Source organism: Babylonia areolata, chromosome 5, assembly GCF_041734735.1.
Source record: "Babylonia areolata isolate BAREFJ2019XMU chromosome 5, ASM4173473v1, whole genome shotgun sequence".
In the NCBI taxonomy this organism is placed as follows: Eukaryota; Metazoa; Mollusca; class Gastropoda; order Neogastropoda; family Buccinidae; genus Babylonia; species Babylonia areolata.
Genome location: NC_134880.1, coordinates 29820058 through 29837718, shown reverse-complemented (window position 1 = coordinate 29837718; position 17661 = coordinate 29820058). Strand labels below are relative to the sequence as shown.

Here is a 17661-nt window from a genome sequence, read left to right as displayed (position 1 = left end):
AGCTGACAACACCCATGGCTGGACTGAATGGGTAGTTGGGCAGTGTTCTAAAACCTGTGGGCGCGGCACAAAGATTCAAAGACGAACTTGTAAAAGCAGTGGAACAGCCTGTGCCAATCTTTGTCGTGGCGCGAGTACACAGACATCACAATGCGGTTCAAACGAATGCTGTCGTAAGTATACATGGTGTGGTTTCAAAGGTTGTCACAAACTTTTCCGTTGTGAAAATATTCTCTCTCTCTCTCTCTCTCTCTCTCTCTCTCTCTCTCTCTCTGTCACCCCCTTTACACCCATGTAAAGGCATGCATTATAAAAATCCAGCTCAACACATTGGGTATATCACTATATGCTCTTGATTTTATTACATTCAGCACTACAGTGTGACCTACAAACACACACACACACACACACACACACTGTGCACACAATGTGTTTGAGTGTGTTTGACCAAAGTTACAGTCACAGTTCGTGTCACAGGTGCTAAAAGAAGGCAACTCATATAGAAGGGGTGACATATAAACATTGACCAGTCAGCCAGTCTTTTATTCCCCATATATTTCTGTCTGTCCATCTTTAATCTGTCCGTCGTTTTCTCTGGTTTTATAAGCAAATGGTGTGCGACATGTTTGCATTTGCGGACGTTTCTAGTATATATGCTCCAGCTTTTAGAATCTTTGAGATGCCCCCATCAGGTCGTCAGCACAGAAGTGTTAGAACTAAAACCAATCGCTTCGTCAATAGCTTCTTCCCAAAAGCAGTCCATATGCTGTCTCTCTAAACAACCTAAAATGTAAAAAAGAGATTTGTGGAATCAGCAACAATGAAATTATGCCTGTATATCTTGTCATCAGCCCCGCTTGTATGCACTGTGTAATGTGCGGCTTAAGAGTAAATGCGCTGATATCGCTCATATGTTGTGTGCGTGTGCGTGTGCGTGTGTGTGTGTGTGTGTGTGTGTGTGTGTGTGACTCTACTGTATTTGTGTTTGCGCGCGTGTGTGTGTGTGTGTGCGTGTGTGTGTGTGTGTGTGTGTGTGTGTGTGTGTGTGTGTGACTCTACTGTATTTGTGTTTGCAAATGTTTTTCGATTTATTTTATATGTTTCATACATTATCCCCTCCCTCAGGATTCCTTGTGACCATGATACGCTTCGTAACAAAGACGTAGTCTATACTATTCTATTATAGAAGTGAGTGAGATATGCAAAAAAACAAATTCAAAACAAAAGCGGAAGAAGAAAAAAAGCGGAAGCAGGTTCGTTTCCCCTCTCCTCCCCCAACATGTCTGGTGTATTGTTCAATAATGCTTGAAGAAATGCTCAAGAAAATTGTATAAATTGATTGCACTGTCACTGTGACTAGTCTCGATCATGATTTCATCATGGGGAGCTGCAGTGCTAAACCCATCAGCACCTTTCTCCATTTCTTTTGATCTTGAGATGGGGCCTGAGCTGGCAAAGCTCCTTTCCGTTTGATTAAGGTATAACATCCTTTCCGCTAAATGGGTAGTCAGCCCAGTCAGAGTATGTGAGATGTTACAGAACATGTGTTTGTGGCACCAGATAAAAAAAGCAACCTGTAATGGTGCTGGAACTGAAAGTTTCTGTTTGTACTCTGGGTCAAATTCAGAAACAAAAAAAGCTTGATTGTTGCCAAATAACATTGATAACAAGCGTGACAATGACGAGTCGAAGTATCGAAAGATATTTGCAAGTACAAAACAGTTCCTTTCTAGGAGGAACACGTTCCTGTATCTCCCTTGTCTTTGTACCATATCTTTGACTGTCACAAAAGCGTTTGCAGTTTTTGTTATTATGTCCAACATTGGAAGTCGTGGTAAAAACTTGGAATGTTTTTAATTTGCATTCACTTACAGATGACCATGTAGATGGATGGACCACCTGGTCACAATATGGAAGATGTTCCAGAACATGTGGTACTGGCACCAGACGGAGAACAAGAAGGTGTAGGGGTGCTGGAACTGATTGCTCCTATTTGTGCTCTGGGCCAAATTCAGAAACAGGAAGATGTGGAACTCAGCAATGCTGTGGTTTGTTGCCAAATACTATTGATATTATGCATAAGAAAGATGATAATGACGAGTCGAAAGATCTTTGTGCATGCATATGTGTAAAACAGTGTGTGCATCGTGTGCGTGATGTGTGTGTGTGTGTGTGTGTGTGTGTGTGTGTGTGTGTGTGTGTTTGAAACAAGTGTTGAAATTGATACAATAAAGGAAAGTACAAAGAGGTTATGCATATGAGAACGTAGATGGTCAAACTCACACACATTCATGCATGGACACACACGGGCACAAAGACACACCTAGCCCGATATTATTAGTCAACTGACACGTATACGACTGACATGCACAGACGACTCTATCCATGGATGGACGGCATGGACAGTCGCCAACAGGTGCTCTCAGACTTGTGGTAGTGGTGTCAGACGTTACAGTCGACGATGCAGGAGCCAAGGAACCAGCTGTTCGAATCTGTGCACTGGGACGTCAACGAAACAAGAGTCGTGCAATACACAGACCTGCTGCAGTAAGCTTTTAATTCGCATATCTGGACAAATACATTTGTAATGACACTGTTTTACTGGTTCACATGTACGTATGAACAAAAGAAGTCTATGGCATACCCCGTCTGTGAGTGTGTGTGTGTGTGTGTGTGTGTGTGTGTGTGTTTGGCTCACATTTATAAACAGAACATGTCTATGCCATGTTTGTGTTTGTGTTTCTATCTGTGTAAATGTGTGAGCGCGTGTGTTTGTGTGTGTGTGTGTGTGTGTGTGTGTGCGTGTGTGTGTGCGTATGTGTGTGATTGTGCGTGTGCCCTTGGTAAAAGTTATACCCTTTTTATAGAAATATTTTGTCATCAGCAGGAAATTTGGCTTTAAAATAGGAAACAAATATCCATAGATTACAGTTCTGGGTTAAACCACAGCTCAGGATAATGTACATGTCTCGATGTATATGACATTCTTTACTTATTTGACCTCGTCGTCCATGCCTACTTCCTGTTCAATACAAAGTTCAAATCGTCAGATCACAGCCATAGCGATCACAAATAAGTGGCGACATAAACTGCCACAGTCGTAAGCATGCGCTCCTAACTGAAGTTATGTTTAATGACAAGACATCTGCGATACACCATTGATTTATATTGCAAGAGCCTGGCTGATTAGTTTTACCAGAACCTTAATATCTTGCTGCAGGAAAGAAAACAAACGATGACTTTATTTTATTGATAGCCATACATGATTCAACTTAGATGTGCAATTTTACAAAATTTAATCAGTGTAGTTTTCGATTTCCATTTATGAGATACACAACAATTAATATCAAACACGTCATGCTTTTGATGAACACTGTAAAGCCTTTTCAAACAGCTTTCCCAATGCCACAACAAAACACGGCATAGACAAGCTGACTGATTGTTCACTAATCGAATTCAGACCCTCTTGAATAGCAACTTGACTTTGATTGTCGTCAAGGGTCTTTCCATAGTGCATAATCTTACTTGTCATTCAAGACAAGGATTGAGAACGAAACAAGGAGTTTCTCAACGTAAACAAGCTTCCTAATGGCTGTTACAATCAAGGTTGGATCTATTCACCCATTTCCCTCTTGCCAGATCTGACGCTTGTTTTACTTGCCCTTACAGTCAAATCTTGTCAAAGTGTCCCAAAATTTCATAACCATCAGAAACGTACATGTCCGATAGTCACGAGTAGCCCAAAGCACGCAATAAAAATATGAAGATACTCTTTTTTTTTTTTCTTTTTTTTTCCCCTCCGTTCAAACTGTAACTGGCACACTGATATATCAATCAGTTATATTTTACATTTCATTGTCTTTAGTTTAAAACACGTGCGTTTCGTATGATTGTGTATGGATCACCTTTCATCCTATGTGTATGGATCACCTATTCATGTTCTGACAATTTACCTCGCGTAATACTTTCAAATTAGCGTAATACTTTCATTTCATGTTTAGTTTTGTCATGCTCATGTATATTTCAACATATTCAACTGATGTTTGTATTCACTTCCAGATCAGAAGGATCATGGGTGGACTGCCTGGTTCCCGTACGGAAGATGTTCCAGAACATGTGGTACTGGCAACAGACGGAGAACAAGAAGTTGCCAGGGTACTGGAACTGACTGCTCCTATTTGTGCTCTGGGCCAAGTGCAGAAACACAAAGATGTGGAATTCAGCAGTGCTGTGGTTTGTTGTCCAATACCATAAGGGTTTTGCACGAGAGAGATGACAATGACGTAATGACGACGCAAACATTTTTTTCCGATTTTTTTTTCTCAACATGAATCAAAGTAGTATTGCTATGTTTTGCGCGCACGTATATGTATACTCATTTTCTCTAGAATTTTTTTTTTCTGGCGTTTATCGACACCAATTTTGGCTACAAAACGGAAAAGAAGTTCCTTTCACATGTTCGAAGTGTACCAATGTACTTCAAGTCACATAAAAGCAAACAAATTTCCTCTCATTTTGCTGTTTACATATTTCTGTGTGTTTTTGTTGTTGTTTTCTTTTTTGTTTTTGGTCGTAAATCATAGAAGAGGTTGTACACACAGTACTGCAATGCAGAAAATTGTGCCTTTTTTTTCTTTCTTTCTTTCTTTTTTTTTTTTCCTTCTTTTTTTTTCTTTTTGTTTTTTGTTTTTTTGTGTGTTCCAGTTTGTGAAACGAGTATTTGTAATCATCATGTTTTTCTTGTGTTTGTGTGTGTGTGTGTGTGTGTGTGTGTGTGTGTGTGTTTGTGTTCGTGAGGTAACATTTAACACATAACCTTATTTATACAACCGTGAGCGATTGAGAAATCAGGATGGTAGACAAGGATCAAAACGTTCTTGCTATTGCCTTGTACATAAGTTACAACTGTGCGAAAAAATATTATTAATATTTCATCTCTAATTTTGGTAAAACCATTACATACCCGAATGGATATTCATGTACAATGTATAGTTTCCTTATTTGTTACAAAATGGAAAAAGGATAGAATTTCATATGAAGCTTCTAATATGTCGATTTAGATATTAGGAGAAAGACAAATTCGGCCATATATATGCGTAATGTTTATTTAGATATGGATTTGGTGATGTGTCGGTACAAGACTTTTCCGGCAACTTCTGATTGATTGTAGATGGCATGATTGGAATGAGCATATTGAAAATTATGAAGTAATTAGCTTGTAACAATTTTTGGAAATACACATAATGTGAAACAGTACTTGATGAGTAACACTGATATTTTCTGGGCTGTCTTTTCCCATGGAGTACTTATGTGATGATTCAAAGTGAGATTATTTTAAAGTGCAACTCACAAAACGTTATGAGCACTCACCTATTCAGTAGCTACACTTTTAAGTTGGATGGAAGATAATTCATGTGAAGTGTATTGATCTTTTGCCTAGCTGTGAAAAATATGCTATTTTTGTGTGTAAGGGATATGTGTATTGTGCTGTAGGCCTACCATATAATTGTATTGCAAGAGCCTAGCATGTAGTTTCATCCGCAACAAACGCAACAATGGCAACAAACGATGTGTTTAATAATCAATAATGTATTATATGTACAATTGCGCGATGAGGGTTCTCGATTTCTATTTGTCATATACCCGATGATTAAATTTCAGAGATTTGTGTTTTGATCAACACTGTAAAAACTTTACAAGAAGCCAAACTAAACAACCTGCACCAAAGCAAGCACGATGGATAAGAGGTGACTGGAAGTTTGTTCTCTGAATGAACACACCTTTGTTCTCTGACTGAATATATATCCACCTGAGTACACATTGCGACTTTTTCTGTGGTCGTTGCCAGAATCAGACAACATCCACTTGTCGTACCGTCCTCAAGCCATATATCATATTTATTCAACTTAACCTTACAGACACTTGAGGCTGACTTCAGCTTCAAATAGAGGTGGCAAAATACATGTTTGATTAATAGTTGTCGCCCTACAATTATCGTTTCTCTCTGTCTAGATTTCTAGCTGATTCAGTGGTGTAATCATAAATCATATTTTACATTTCTCCGTTCTATGTTGAAAAGATGAACACATGGCAAGTTTGCACTTGGATCAGATGGCCACCCTCACACCAAAATAGTTTGAATATTGCGACTATTCACACTGTCAAAGTATTGTCATTTTGCTTTCATATAGTTTTTATTCATGTTCTTGTTATCTCGGCATTTCCACTGACTTTTATATTCACTTCCAGATGACAATACACATGGATGGAACGCCTGGTCACGTTATGGAAGATGTTCCAGAACATGTGGTACTGGCAACAGACGAAGAACAAGAACCTGCAAGGGTGCCGGAACTTCCTGCAACTATCTGTGCTCTGGGCCAAATTCAGAGACAGGAAGCTGTGGAACAGAGCAGTGCTGTGGTTCGTTGTCAAATGCCATTGACATTTTACTTGAGAAAGATGATAAAGATTACGCTTTTTTCACGTGTTTGCGCCCAACATGAATATATGTAATAACCCTGTTTGGTTTCATATAGTGTAGCAAGTCAAAGTGAAGCAAACTAGGCATAATGGTTTGTCTTGTCTAGCTTAATTTCGCGGCTAACTCCATACTTATACGCCTTCAAATCCGTCTTCTGCTCAGCACATCAAGACAAATCCTAGCCTTAAGCGCTGATTCATTCCTATTAGCCAACGGTTGTGCACACAAACGTAATATGTTACAGGGTAGGAATGGGTAATTGCGAACAGCTTGTAATTGCCAACAATTCGTATGCCACCCCACTTCGAAATGTTTTTGACGGTTGAACTTCACAATGTAACGTCTGTTCGACCTTTTTTCTAATACCTTAATGAATATCCATCTTCAACATCTCAAACATCAGCTATTTCTGGCTAATTACGCGCTCTTACTTCTCTCACGCACCACTGCCGACCAAGGTTACAAACGTGCTCTCAAAATCCTAAAATCAAGGGAAGCAAGACTTTGACACGTTCAAAATAGCTGATTCGATCGGACATGTTGAATGCGCATAACCAGTGCTGGGAGAATTTAAGAAAGAATATTGGTGACAGACCAGAAAGTCAGTTTCGATAGGAATCTGCAAAATGGTGCCGTTTGCAATTAGACCATAGGATATTTTGACGTGGGTCTATTTGCGAACGATGCTGCACAGGTTACTGAGCACTCTCCAAAGGGTGTGTTTGCGTGCGGTGTAGGATGTGTGTGTTTAAATGTCTGTCTGTGTGCATGTGTGATCAAAATCAACAATACAACAGTCTGATGCGATGTTCCAATAACATTATGTATAATGAGTTAAAGACCTGCTTCTGTTTTAATTGTCTGCATGTACCCAAAGCCATCGTTTGCAATTAGACTTGCCAGTTCGCATTTACCCTCAGGCACCCTACTATTTCAAACGTCGACAAAACTTTGAAAAGAATGAGCAGACGAACTTTTCCTGGTGCAACCAGTCGGAGAAAGCCTTCAAATACAAAAGAACTACGTTTGACTGTCATGTTCTCTTTCACATCTTATCTTTACAGTGCACACGTTGAGCTGGTCGCTTCGACTGGATCGTTCGCAATTAGGCATACCTACCCTACTCTGTCTCGCCTGAAAAACATTCCGAACATTAATGCTTTTCGAATTGTATGGTTGCTTATCTGCAACACATTTCACACATTTTGCCTCATGACTAATGTTCGATTAGATCATACTACTTGTCTCTTCAAATCGCTACTTTTTTCCTACTCTTTTTTATTCTTGCTCCATTTGCATCAGTGTGTCCTTTTTCTTGTCTGGATCAAAGAGTGTGCAGATACTAGCATTGCTGATCAACAGGCTGGTTTACACAAAGGCAGAAGTAACACCCAACAGGTCATTAACCTGCACACCCTTTGCGAAAATCATCTAATGGACCAGAAGGAATTTTACCACTTCTTCATAGATTCATAGATATATATACATTATATATATATATATATATATATATATATAGAGAGAGAGAGAGAGAGAGAGAGAGAGTATATAATAATATGTAACTGCCGAGAAAGTCCCGTTCCGTCATCCGAACGCCCACCTTCATGCAATGGCTGCTGTTTGGTCCGAGTTGCCTTCATCAGATTTGAATCTTTCTATCCTTCAGACAGTCCTCTATATAGATGGCGCCTCCGCAGACCTCACTTTGTTGGTTGAGGAGGTTAAGGACTTCCGTTGGCAAAAATGGTGGAGTGGTGTACAGTGGTGTCTTTCAAGCATACAGCTCAGAAACTTTCTGGCTTACTGTCAATACGGTTCGCGGGTACTGATCCGCAATATGAACGACAATTAAGCCGATGGGTGGTCTTTCCTTTAAGCATATATTTTTCTCTGAGAGCTTACTAGGGGGGTTTCACTCAATAAGTCTCGAACCCCCATGAGAGTTCCCGTATGGGCCTTGTGTCTGTGTGTGTCTTCGTGTGACTGTCTGTGAACTTTAACAATTTATCTTGAATTAATTTGTCAACACCAAATTTACTTTACAATAGAAAAAGTTCTTTGTGCATATGCCGATGATACGGTTATGAATCTTACTGAATTTAGACTTTGTCAATTTCATTTTGTTCGTATCCTGATCAGCAATATTTTCTTTGGATAGTCTACGGTTCGTTGCCATATTAGCGTGCGCCGCGTTTCCTTCAGATGCGATTTTAAGATTGAAATTTTGAAATACCAGCCGCCGTAGCAAAATGGTTTGAGTGACGGACTGACGACAGGTAGGACATGGGTTAGAGTCTCATTACAGTTTTGTTGTTGCTGTTGTTGTTTTCAGCCCATGATAGACCCTTTTCTAGAGTTGCGTGTGCTGTGGGCTCAGGAAGACTGGAACGACACAGACAAGGGTCATCCACTTTACCGATGCATCCTCAAGAGTGTTGCTCAAATGTCCTGACCAACACTCCAGATATCTGTATGTCTCTGCCATGTTGACGCCGGGATATATAATGAGAACACAGCCTCGACGTCCCAAACCTAAACAGCATGACAGCATTTCCTCAAGCCCGTCATTATTAATGACCATTTGAGTTTTTCTTATATGTCTAACGTTGAAAGTGCTGAAGAAGACTTGGAAGCTGTCTTGGAATGAAGACTCCACTGCACTCATTAAAAAGAGCAACAGTTGCATGTACTGTCTGAGAAAAATGACGTCTTTTAATGTGTGCAAGCAGATGCTCCAAATGTTTTACACATCTGTTTCTGCAGCGTTTTAACATTTGGAGCCGTGTGCTGGGGAGAATACTTGATCAAACATGACGAAGACAGGTTGGAAAAAGTCATCAGGAAAGCGGGTGGGGTGGTGGGTACAAGACAAGACACCTTTAGCGACATGCACAATAGAAAACTGACTGACAGACTAATAACAATTCTGACAGATGAAACACACCCACTACATGATGACATTAGTAGCAGCCGGTCAGACGTAAGTGGCAGGTTCAGAGCTCCACGCGCAAGAATATCTCGCTTCATAAATTCATTCATTCCTACAGCCATTCGAAAACACAATCAAAGCATCCAATACACTCACTCATAGGACTGTGAATCCACCCCCAGCCCCACCCCTACCCCCACCCGCCCCGCCACAGCAACACCTGAACTTCACCAGCAGACGAGCGCATGGGAGCAGACATTATGCGTGCATGTGGGACTGAGCGGGTGAGCAAGGGCAAGCGTTTCTGGGAGTGATTTTTGACTCACTTGTGTAAACAAAGTGAGTCTATGTTTTAACACGGTGTTCGGTTGTCTGTGTGTCTGTGTGTCCGTGGTAAACTTTAACATTGACATTTTCTCTGCAACTACTTTGTCAGTTGACACCAAATTTGGCATAAAAATAGGAAAAATTCAGTTCTTTCCAGTCATCTTGTTTAAAACAATATTGCGCCTCTGGGATGGGCACAAAAAAATAAAGAATGAAGCCTAATTATATGCAAACTGCATTTACTGTTATATTTATATTTTTTGTATTCTCTAAACTTGGCACTTTGATCTGATATTCTGACCCAACAGCTAGAGCAGTCATTAATGCTAGGGGAGTTAATTTGCTTTAAACTGATCTTTCTCATCTTAAACATTACATTTTGAAACAAGTGAGGCAAGGCCTTCAAGACTCACTTGTGATGCACTTTTTAAAAAAAATCCAAGCTTTTTATGTATTGAGTATAATTTCAAAATGTAATGTTTAAGATGAGAAAGATCAGTTTAAAGCAATCTGAGTTCCCAGCAGAGTAATTTCCCTTGTTTTACTGTCTGCACCAAAACGTTTGCAATAAACAAAACTTCCATGCTGAGCAAAAGAAGTTCCTGTTTGAACAAAAAATGATAATAATGACAGATCTTTTGTTGGGTCGAATATCAGATCAAAGTGCCCAGTTTAGAGAGTACAAAAAATATAAATATAACAGTAAATGCATTATACTCAATACATAAAAAGCTTGGATGTTTTTAAAAAGTGTATCACAATTGAGTCTTCAAGACTTAGCCTCTCTTGTTCTATGTTACTTTCATCTTTTTAGATGGATTTCATGTATGTTAATGTACTGATCATATTGGCGTAGCATATGTTATGTGCGTGCTTATGTGCCTACATCTATGTGTGAGTATGTGTGTGTGCATTTTACTTAAATATTGTTGAGCAATACCCTATTGTCTTAACGTGAGTATGTGGGGGTGGGATGGGGGTTAGTCTGTCTTCAGCTATTGGGAATTCCAATGTGACTAGTTTTAATCTCTTTTAATGTTGCACGTGATCATTTTATGTTGGTGTTTACAACGAGCCTGTGATTGCACAAGTTAATTTCCATGTGGATTAATAAAGTGTTTTTGATTTTTTATTATTTTTTTTTTATTGAAGACAGAAGAATGGAACTTTTGAAATTTGTTTACACTTCCAGATTACAATACACATGGATGGAACGCCTGGTCACAGTATGGAAGATGTTCCAGAACATGTGGTACTGGCAGCAGACGGAGAACAAGAACCTGCAAGGGTGCTGGGACTTCCTGCTCCTATCTGTGCTCTGGGCCAGATTCAGAAACAGGAAGATGTGGAACTCAGCAGTGCTGTGGTTTGTTACCAAGTACTATAGATGTTACGCATGAGAAATATGATAATGGCGAGGCGAAACGTGTGTGTATTTTTGAACCAGTGAGTGCATATACATATACGTGAGTATTTTTGCATGAGTGTTTAAAACAAAATTTACAGTGTGTTGTGCACAATAGGCAACTTAGAGGGCCAGATTTCCACACAGAAATGCATGGACACACACGCACATACTAAACCGACATAGTATACTGAACCCTACACCACTGATTGCACAGAAAACTCTAACCACGGATGGACGGCGTGGACAGTCGCCAGCAGATGCTCTAAAACTTGTGGTGGTGGTGTCAAACGGTACAGCCGACGGTGCAAAGGCCGAGGAACCAGCTGCTCCCGTCTGTGTGCTGGGGCGTCATCAAAACTAGAGGCGTGCAATGCACAGATTTGCTGTGGTAAGTCTTTAGCTCAAGTAGGTGAACGAAGTGAGTTTTTGCTTGTTTTTTTGTTTTGTTTTTGTTAACTCACATGTGTAAACAATGTGAGTCTATGGAATACTATGTTTCTGCTGTCTGTGTGTGTGCGCCTGACTGACTGCCCCAGCCTCTCTCTCTCTCTCTGTCTCTCTCTCTCTATCTCTCTCTGTCTCTCTGTATGTGTCCTAGGCAAACGTTACCAATTTCATTTGATCAGGATATAAGAAAATGCTTTGTGTGCCCACACTTAATTTGTCTGTAACAAAATAATTTTTTCTAAATTTTTTTCACACAATCCAAATAACGCGACAACTCACATCTGGGAATGGAGAAAGATGCAATAAATGTGCCTGCAGTCATTTTATTGCTCCATTTATTTTCTTTTTACAAATCATTAACACTTTAATCTTTCGTTGTGATGATGCCATCCTCACACTACTTCACTTCTTCTATGAGTAATTTGAGAGACCACACGGATACGTACACCATTTATTTATTGACTTCGCGGTACCCTCAATGCCATCTCCATGTTCGAGCAGCTCCTGACCGCGTGTTCACCTGGTGGATCCCCATCTTCATGACAGAAAGACCACAAGGAGTGAGGGTTGGCAAAGCAGTTTCCAGCAGACTATCGACATGTAGTGGATCCCCACAAGGGAGTATGCTGTCCCCAGTACGTGGTGCAGGATAACTTAAGAGTATCTGCGAGCTGCCCAGCAACGTTCTGGAACTGAACGTGTGCAAGACGAAAGAACTGATAATAGACTTTCGAAAGATCAAAGGCGATGTTCAGCCTGTATTCATCAAGGACTATCCGGTAAAGATTATCAGCTCCTGAAAGTATCTGGGAACCATTATTGATGACAAGCTGTGCTGGACTGCCAATGAGGACGCATGCTGCAAGAAGGCCAACCTGAGGATGTACTGTGCAAGCTGAGGTCCTGTCACGTCAGCCAATAGATGCTGTCCCTCTTCTTCCAGGTAGCTGTCTTGAGTTTAATGCTCTACAATCAAGTGTATTATTTCAGCAATGCTAAGAAAGCTGACACCGACAGAACATTAGATATAGTGACAATTATGTTTGGGTGATTTTCAGCAAATAGAGACATACTCATAAAGACAAAGAGTACACAAACAAACCATAGAAAAATATATGTACATACATACATGTATGTAAGATAGTCGTGTTCGACTATGACCATCAGAGCAGCAGATGAGGTAGCAGCTGTCCCGATTATCTGGGCTAGAATTTGATTATAGTGAAGAGTTTCTTGCCCAAGTTACATCCCCACTCTCTCGGCCAAGAGGATTTTAGGACAGTCGACGTGGGGATGGTTCCCAAAGGCCAACTAGCCCCCTAGGTTGCAGCACTAAGAGTCTCTGCAGTTTTGCCTCCTAGTTTGAGTTAAAGTCCTTCACAAAAGACTAAGCTGTAAATGATTTCCCATTGCAATGGAGAAACCATTGATAATACAGCTCTCACTTTGCTGTTGGCCCAACTGTAAACTTATGTCAATCTGCGATATAGGCTGAGTGTTGGACATACATACACATATGCTTACATTGCACACATACCTACACACACACGCACCTAAACATACAAATACATACATTCATATACATATACACACACATATGCACACTTTTAAGCAACCTGAAATCCACATTACTTTTTGTACGATATTTATCACTTTATCTTCAGTGTTGATTTCATAATGAGATTATCTGTTTAACTTTTTGGTGGCACATAGGTGGAAATGTAGCACTCCTGCATTACAAACCTGACACTATGTAGGGTTAATGAACATGAATTATCAATATCAGTCTCATGCATTTCCTGTCAAATCATGTCGTTCAGCTGGAATGGGAGTAAGGTGTAGGGTATGAAAATAGATTTGTAGGCTACAAGTGTTCCGTCAAAGATTGATAGACTGTAGGTGGCTAGAGTGGGAAAGCCACATCAAATTAGTTGAAAAGTTTAAAAGGAATATAATTATGATTATATTAAAGCGATACCTTTGTGTAACATAAACAGACATCTGCTGTATACTATGGCCAGATTTAGATGTGACACAGATTTTTTTCTAGAATAATAAATAATTTAGAATCACTATGCGCCCTATGCGAGGATCCCAGAGTACGAAGTTCATTTTATTTTGAAATGTCCTGCCCTTACAGACCATCGCGTTAGTTTTGTTCAAAAGAAATATAGGTATCCTTATCGACAATGTTAATTGATGCCATTGACTGATTAAGATACTGTGCTCTCTCTCTCTCTCTCTCTCTCTCTCTCTCTCTCTCTCTCGCTCGCTCGCTCGCTCACTCTCGATCTCTCTCTGTCTGTGTGTCTCTCTCTCTCTCTTCCCCCCACCCCCACCCCCACACACACACTTGTGTCATAACTGTTGTAGTTTATATATTTGGTTTTGCTTGTTGTGTTTACATAGTATTTACATAAAGTGGCACATGCTAAACTGTGTTACCGCTGAATGTTTATATGGAGCTATGGCCATAAACGAAAAAATGAATCAGAATCTCTATCTTAATTTCTCTCTATGAGTTAACCCTTTCATCGCCAGAGGTGCAGAGCTAGCTGACAGTACAAACCAGCTGAGCAGCAGTACACTTCTGTCTAAACCAGCTGTGCAGGAGAAGGAAAACTGTGTCACCACCAACCCACTTTAACCTGCTATAGTTTCGCTTTTACTCATTCAATCTTCTTCATTCGTACCTCATTCTAAAGGGCAAAAAAAAAAAAATGCAAATGATGATAAGCATGATTATTTTTATGAACATTTTGAAATCAGTTGATGAAAATGAAAAGTTATGTGCTTTTGAGTAGTTTTCACATGTTCTTAGTTGATTTAAACATGAAATACACTATTTCAAGTGAGAAATGAAAACACACACTGGAAAATACAAGCAGAAACATAGTCATAACACACTGTAATAAAATGTGTACTCACCTATGTGCAGAAATGAGACGAATACTCTCTCTCTCTCTTACACACAGACACACACAGACACAGACACACACACACTCTCTCTCTCTCTCTCTCTCTCTCTCTCTCTCTCTCTCTCTCTCTCCAGCAATTCCATTAGGGAAAACACCACCACCACACACTCATTCTCTACCGGTCTGGCAAATTCTTCTCCACTGTCACTGTCAGCAATCGGCACTCGAGCGAGTGAATTATCTTCTAAATTCATTTGCAATGTCTCTGTAGTGTTCTAAACACCCTTTTGTTTGTTTTGTGAAGTGCTGGCCATGCTTCGATTGGAAAAGTCTGCTAAATGAATTCGGAAATATTTGACAACGTGCGTCAACTTGCAACTCAAACGTAGAATAGACGTTCCGGAAACACGTGGTGAACATTTCGAACTTGTGTGGTTTCACGAAAAGAAGAACGAGCTAGGTTGGTAACTCTAGTGCACAGATCGATATCGGCGCCTGAGGCGTTGAGCATACAGATCTCTGATCGGCGCCTGAAGCATTCAAATAGGGAGTCAAAAGGGTTAACACGTTTGAGTCTGTAAATGTCTATTCGCGTGCTTTGTTTGGTGTACATTTGAGTGTTTTTGGTGCATTTGCCTTCAGAACTTCACATGTGTTTTAAAATGGTAAGTGTTTTATTCAAGCGATAACTTGGTGCAATTGCATTTGCACAAGAATGTGCGTGGATTGGGTGGGAGCGGGGGTTGTTCTGGGGAGTCGCAAGTACACGTGTCTACGTACATGTGCACTAGTGAGTGTATGTTTTCACATATGGAGGGGTGAAGGGGGTAAGGGCACGTATGGCTATATCGTTGTGCTTGCATATTTTGTATGTACATGCTTGCAAGGTAATTTTCCTTATTCTATGAGGACATAAAAAGTTCGAAATCTGAAATGGTTAACATCTGCTTCATAACTATGGAAGTTACATTGATGGATACAACTGCTAGCATCACCAAACATGCAATGGAGCATCAATATCAATATATACGGGAAATAAATGTATTTTTGAGCAGGTCTCACGCATTTAACAATCAATCTAGTAAATACCATACGTACAGGATGGCTATGTTTCACATGAAGATATAACTAAATTGATATTAGCCAGAGAGGTCGTTTTCTTGGTGACAGCAGCGCCCTTGACATTGATTCTCTTAACATTACTTTTGTGCATATAGTGTTTGATTGGTCACTTGCTTCCCAATGAAATTCAATACTGTTCATAATTTTGTCAAAAGAACAGGATTGGTCTCAAATAATTAGTTTATATCTTGCGCCAGAAAATGGAACACGGATCAACATAAGGCACTTGTCAACATCACAGCAGAACCACCAGATTATGAAACCTGGTCTAACTGTACACACATGCAGCTCAAAGACATACCAAGGCCAACATATTAGTGCATTGAAACTTATACAAATTACATGCACAGAGGACTCTAGCCATGGATGGACGGCGTGGACAGTCAACAGATGTACTCAGACTTGTGGTGGTGGTCTCAAACGCTACAGTAGACGTTGCAAGGGCCAAGGAACCAGCTGCTCCCACTTGTGCGAAGGGTCGTCAACGAAAGAAGAAGCGTGCAATACACAAACTTGTTGTGGTAAGCATTAGGTTCACGTATCAGAACAAAGTAAGTTTGTATTGACCATGGTTTTGTTGGCTGTTGTGTGTAAAAAAGCAAAATGTGTGCAATGTTGTCAGCGTGTCTGTCTGCCACTCTCACTCTCACCCTCTCTCTCTCTCTCTCACTCCCACGAACACGACATGGTGACAGAGATAAACAGGATGTGGGCCGATCCTGTGTTCAAATAGAAAAATGTTAACAAATACGATGACACTGGCTTATGAATTGTTTGGGTAGGAGTGTCCAGTTGTGCTCTCATATTCCAACAACACTTTTTAATTCTTGACAAAAACAACTTCATTTGTATCCACTTAAACAGCTTACACACCAGCCAGTTACAGTTCTTCAATTGCTATTTCAAAAGATCATCAGTTTTTATATTGACTGTTTCACAAGCATTGGCAGTTTTTGTTAATGTCCAACATTGAAAGTTGAGATAAAGACATGGGAAATTTTAAATCTGTATTCACTTCCAGTTGACAATATACATGGATGGACTGCCTGGTCACGGTATGAAAGATGTTCCAAAACATGTGGTACTGGCAACAGACGGAGAACAAGAACCTGCAGGGGTGCTGGAACTGGCTGCTCCTATTTGTGCTCTGGGCCAAAGTCAGGAACAGAAAGCTGTGGAACTCAACAATGTTGTGGTTTGTTACATAACAGCATTGGAATTGTGAATTAAAAATATGACAATGATGTGGTGAAAGATCTCGGTGTGTATTTGAACCAGTGTGAGCTTACGCATATACGTTAGTATGCTTGTGCTTACGTGTGAGTCTTTGAAACAAAATTTACAGTGGGACATACTGACATGAGTAGGTGGCTGAAGGTATATAGGTGTTGTGCACAACAGTGCACAGAATGTAGAGGGCCAGATTTGTACACATGGATGCATGGGCACAAATGCACATACGAAGCCAGTATGTCAGTTTACTGAAACACATTCCACTGATATGCACAGGTGACTCTAGCCATGGATGGACGGCATGGACAGTCAACAGATGTACTCAGACTTGTGGTGGTGGTCTCAGACGCTACAGTCGACAGTGCAAGGGCCAAGGAACCAGCTGCTCCCGCTTGTGCAAAGGGTCGTCAACGAAAGAAGAAGCGTGCAATACACAAACTTGTTGTGGTGAGCATTAGGTTCACGTATCAGAACACAGTAAGTTTGTATTGACCATGGTTTTGTTGGCTGGCGTGTGTAAAAAAGCAAAATGTATGCAATGTTGTCTGTGTGTCTGTCTGCCACTCTTACTCTCACCCTCCCTCTCTCTCTCACTCCCACGAACACGACATGCTGACAGAGATAAACAGGATGTGGACCGATCCTGTGTTCAATAAGAGAAGGGTTGAAAGAAAAGATGACACTGGGTGAACTGCAGTTTGTCAGGCCCGCTCGTCCTTGGACAGGTCAGAGTGACAGTGCTGAGTTGTCAGCAACTTCCTTGCACGTGGAAAGTGAGCTGGAAGCGTGGAGC

The 17661-nt window shown here is 40.4% G+C and overlaps 1 protein-coding gene across 3 annotated transcripts; it reads left to right on the top strand.

The window, feature by feature from the left end:
• Window positions 1–2314: 2314 nt before the first annotated feature.
• Window positions 2315–17260, top strand: LOC143282446 (uncharacterized). Of its 3 annotated transcripts, XM_076588087.1 has the most exons (7): window positions 2315–2547; window positions 4060–4233; window positions 6250–6423; window positions 10933–11536; window positions 15986–16156; window positions 16657–16830; window positions 17145–17213. In XM_076588087.1, exons 1-4 carry the CDS (start codon window positions 2386–2388, stop codon window positions 11125–11127), a joined length of 705 nt encoding a protein of 234 aa, XP_076444202.1. In that variant the 5' UTR covers window positions 2315–2385; the 3' UTR covers window positions 11128–11536; window positions 15986–16156; window positions 16657–16830; window positions 17145–17213. The 3 variants fall into 3 exon arrangements, with proteins under 3 accessions (XP_076444202.1, XP_076444203.1, XP_076444204.1); XM_076588088.1 differs by lacking the exon at window positions 15986–16156; XM_076588089.1 differs by lacking the exons at window positions 15986–16156; window positions 16657–16830 and having other exon boundaries at window positions 17145–17260.
• The last annotated feature ends 401 nt before the right edge of the window (window positions 17261–17661 follow it).

Bases quoted from the DNA above. Each gene is read 5' to 3' on its own strand.
- LOC143282446 (XM_076588089.1), top strand. From the start codon at position 2,386: ATGGATGGACGGCATGGACAGTCGCCAACAGGTGCTCTCAGACTTGTG. The intron at 2,548-4,059 runs GTAAGCTTTTAA...ATTCACTTCCAG, and splicing joins CAATACACAGACCTGCTGCA to ATCAGAAGGATCATGGGTGG. The intron at 4,234-6,249 runs GTTTGTTGTCCA...ATTCACTTCCAG, and splicing joins TGGAATTCAGCAGTGCTGTG to ATGACAATACACATGGATGG.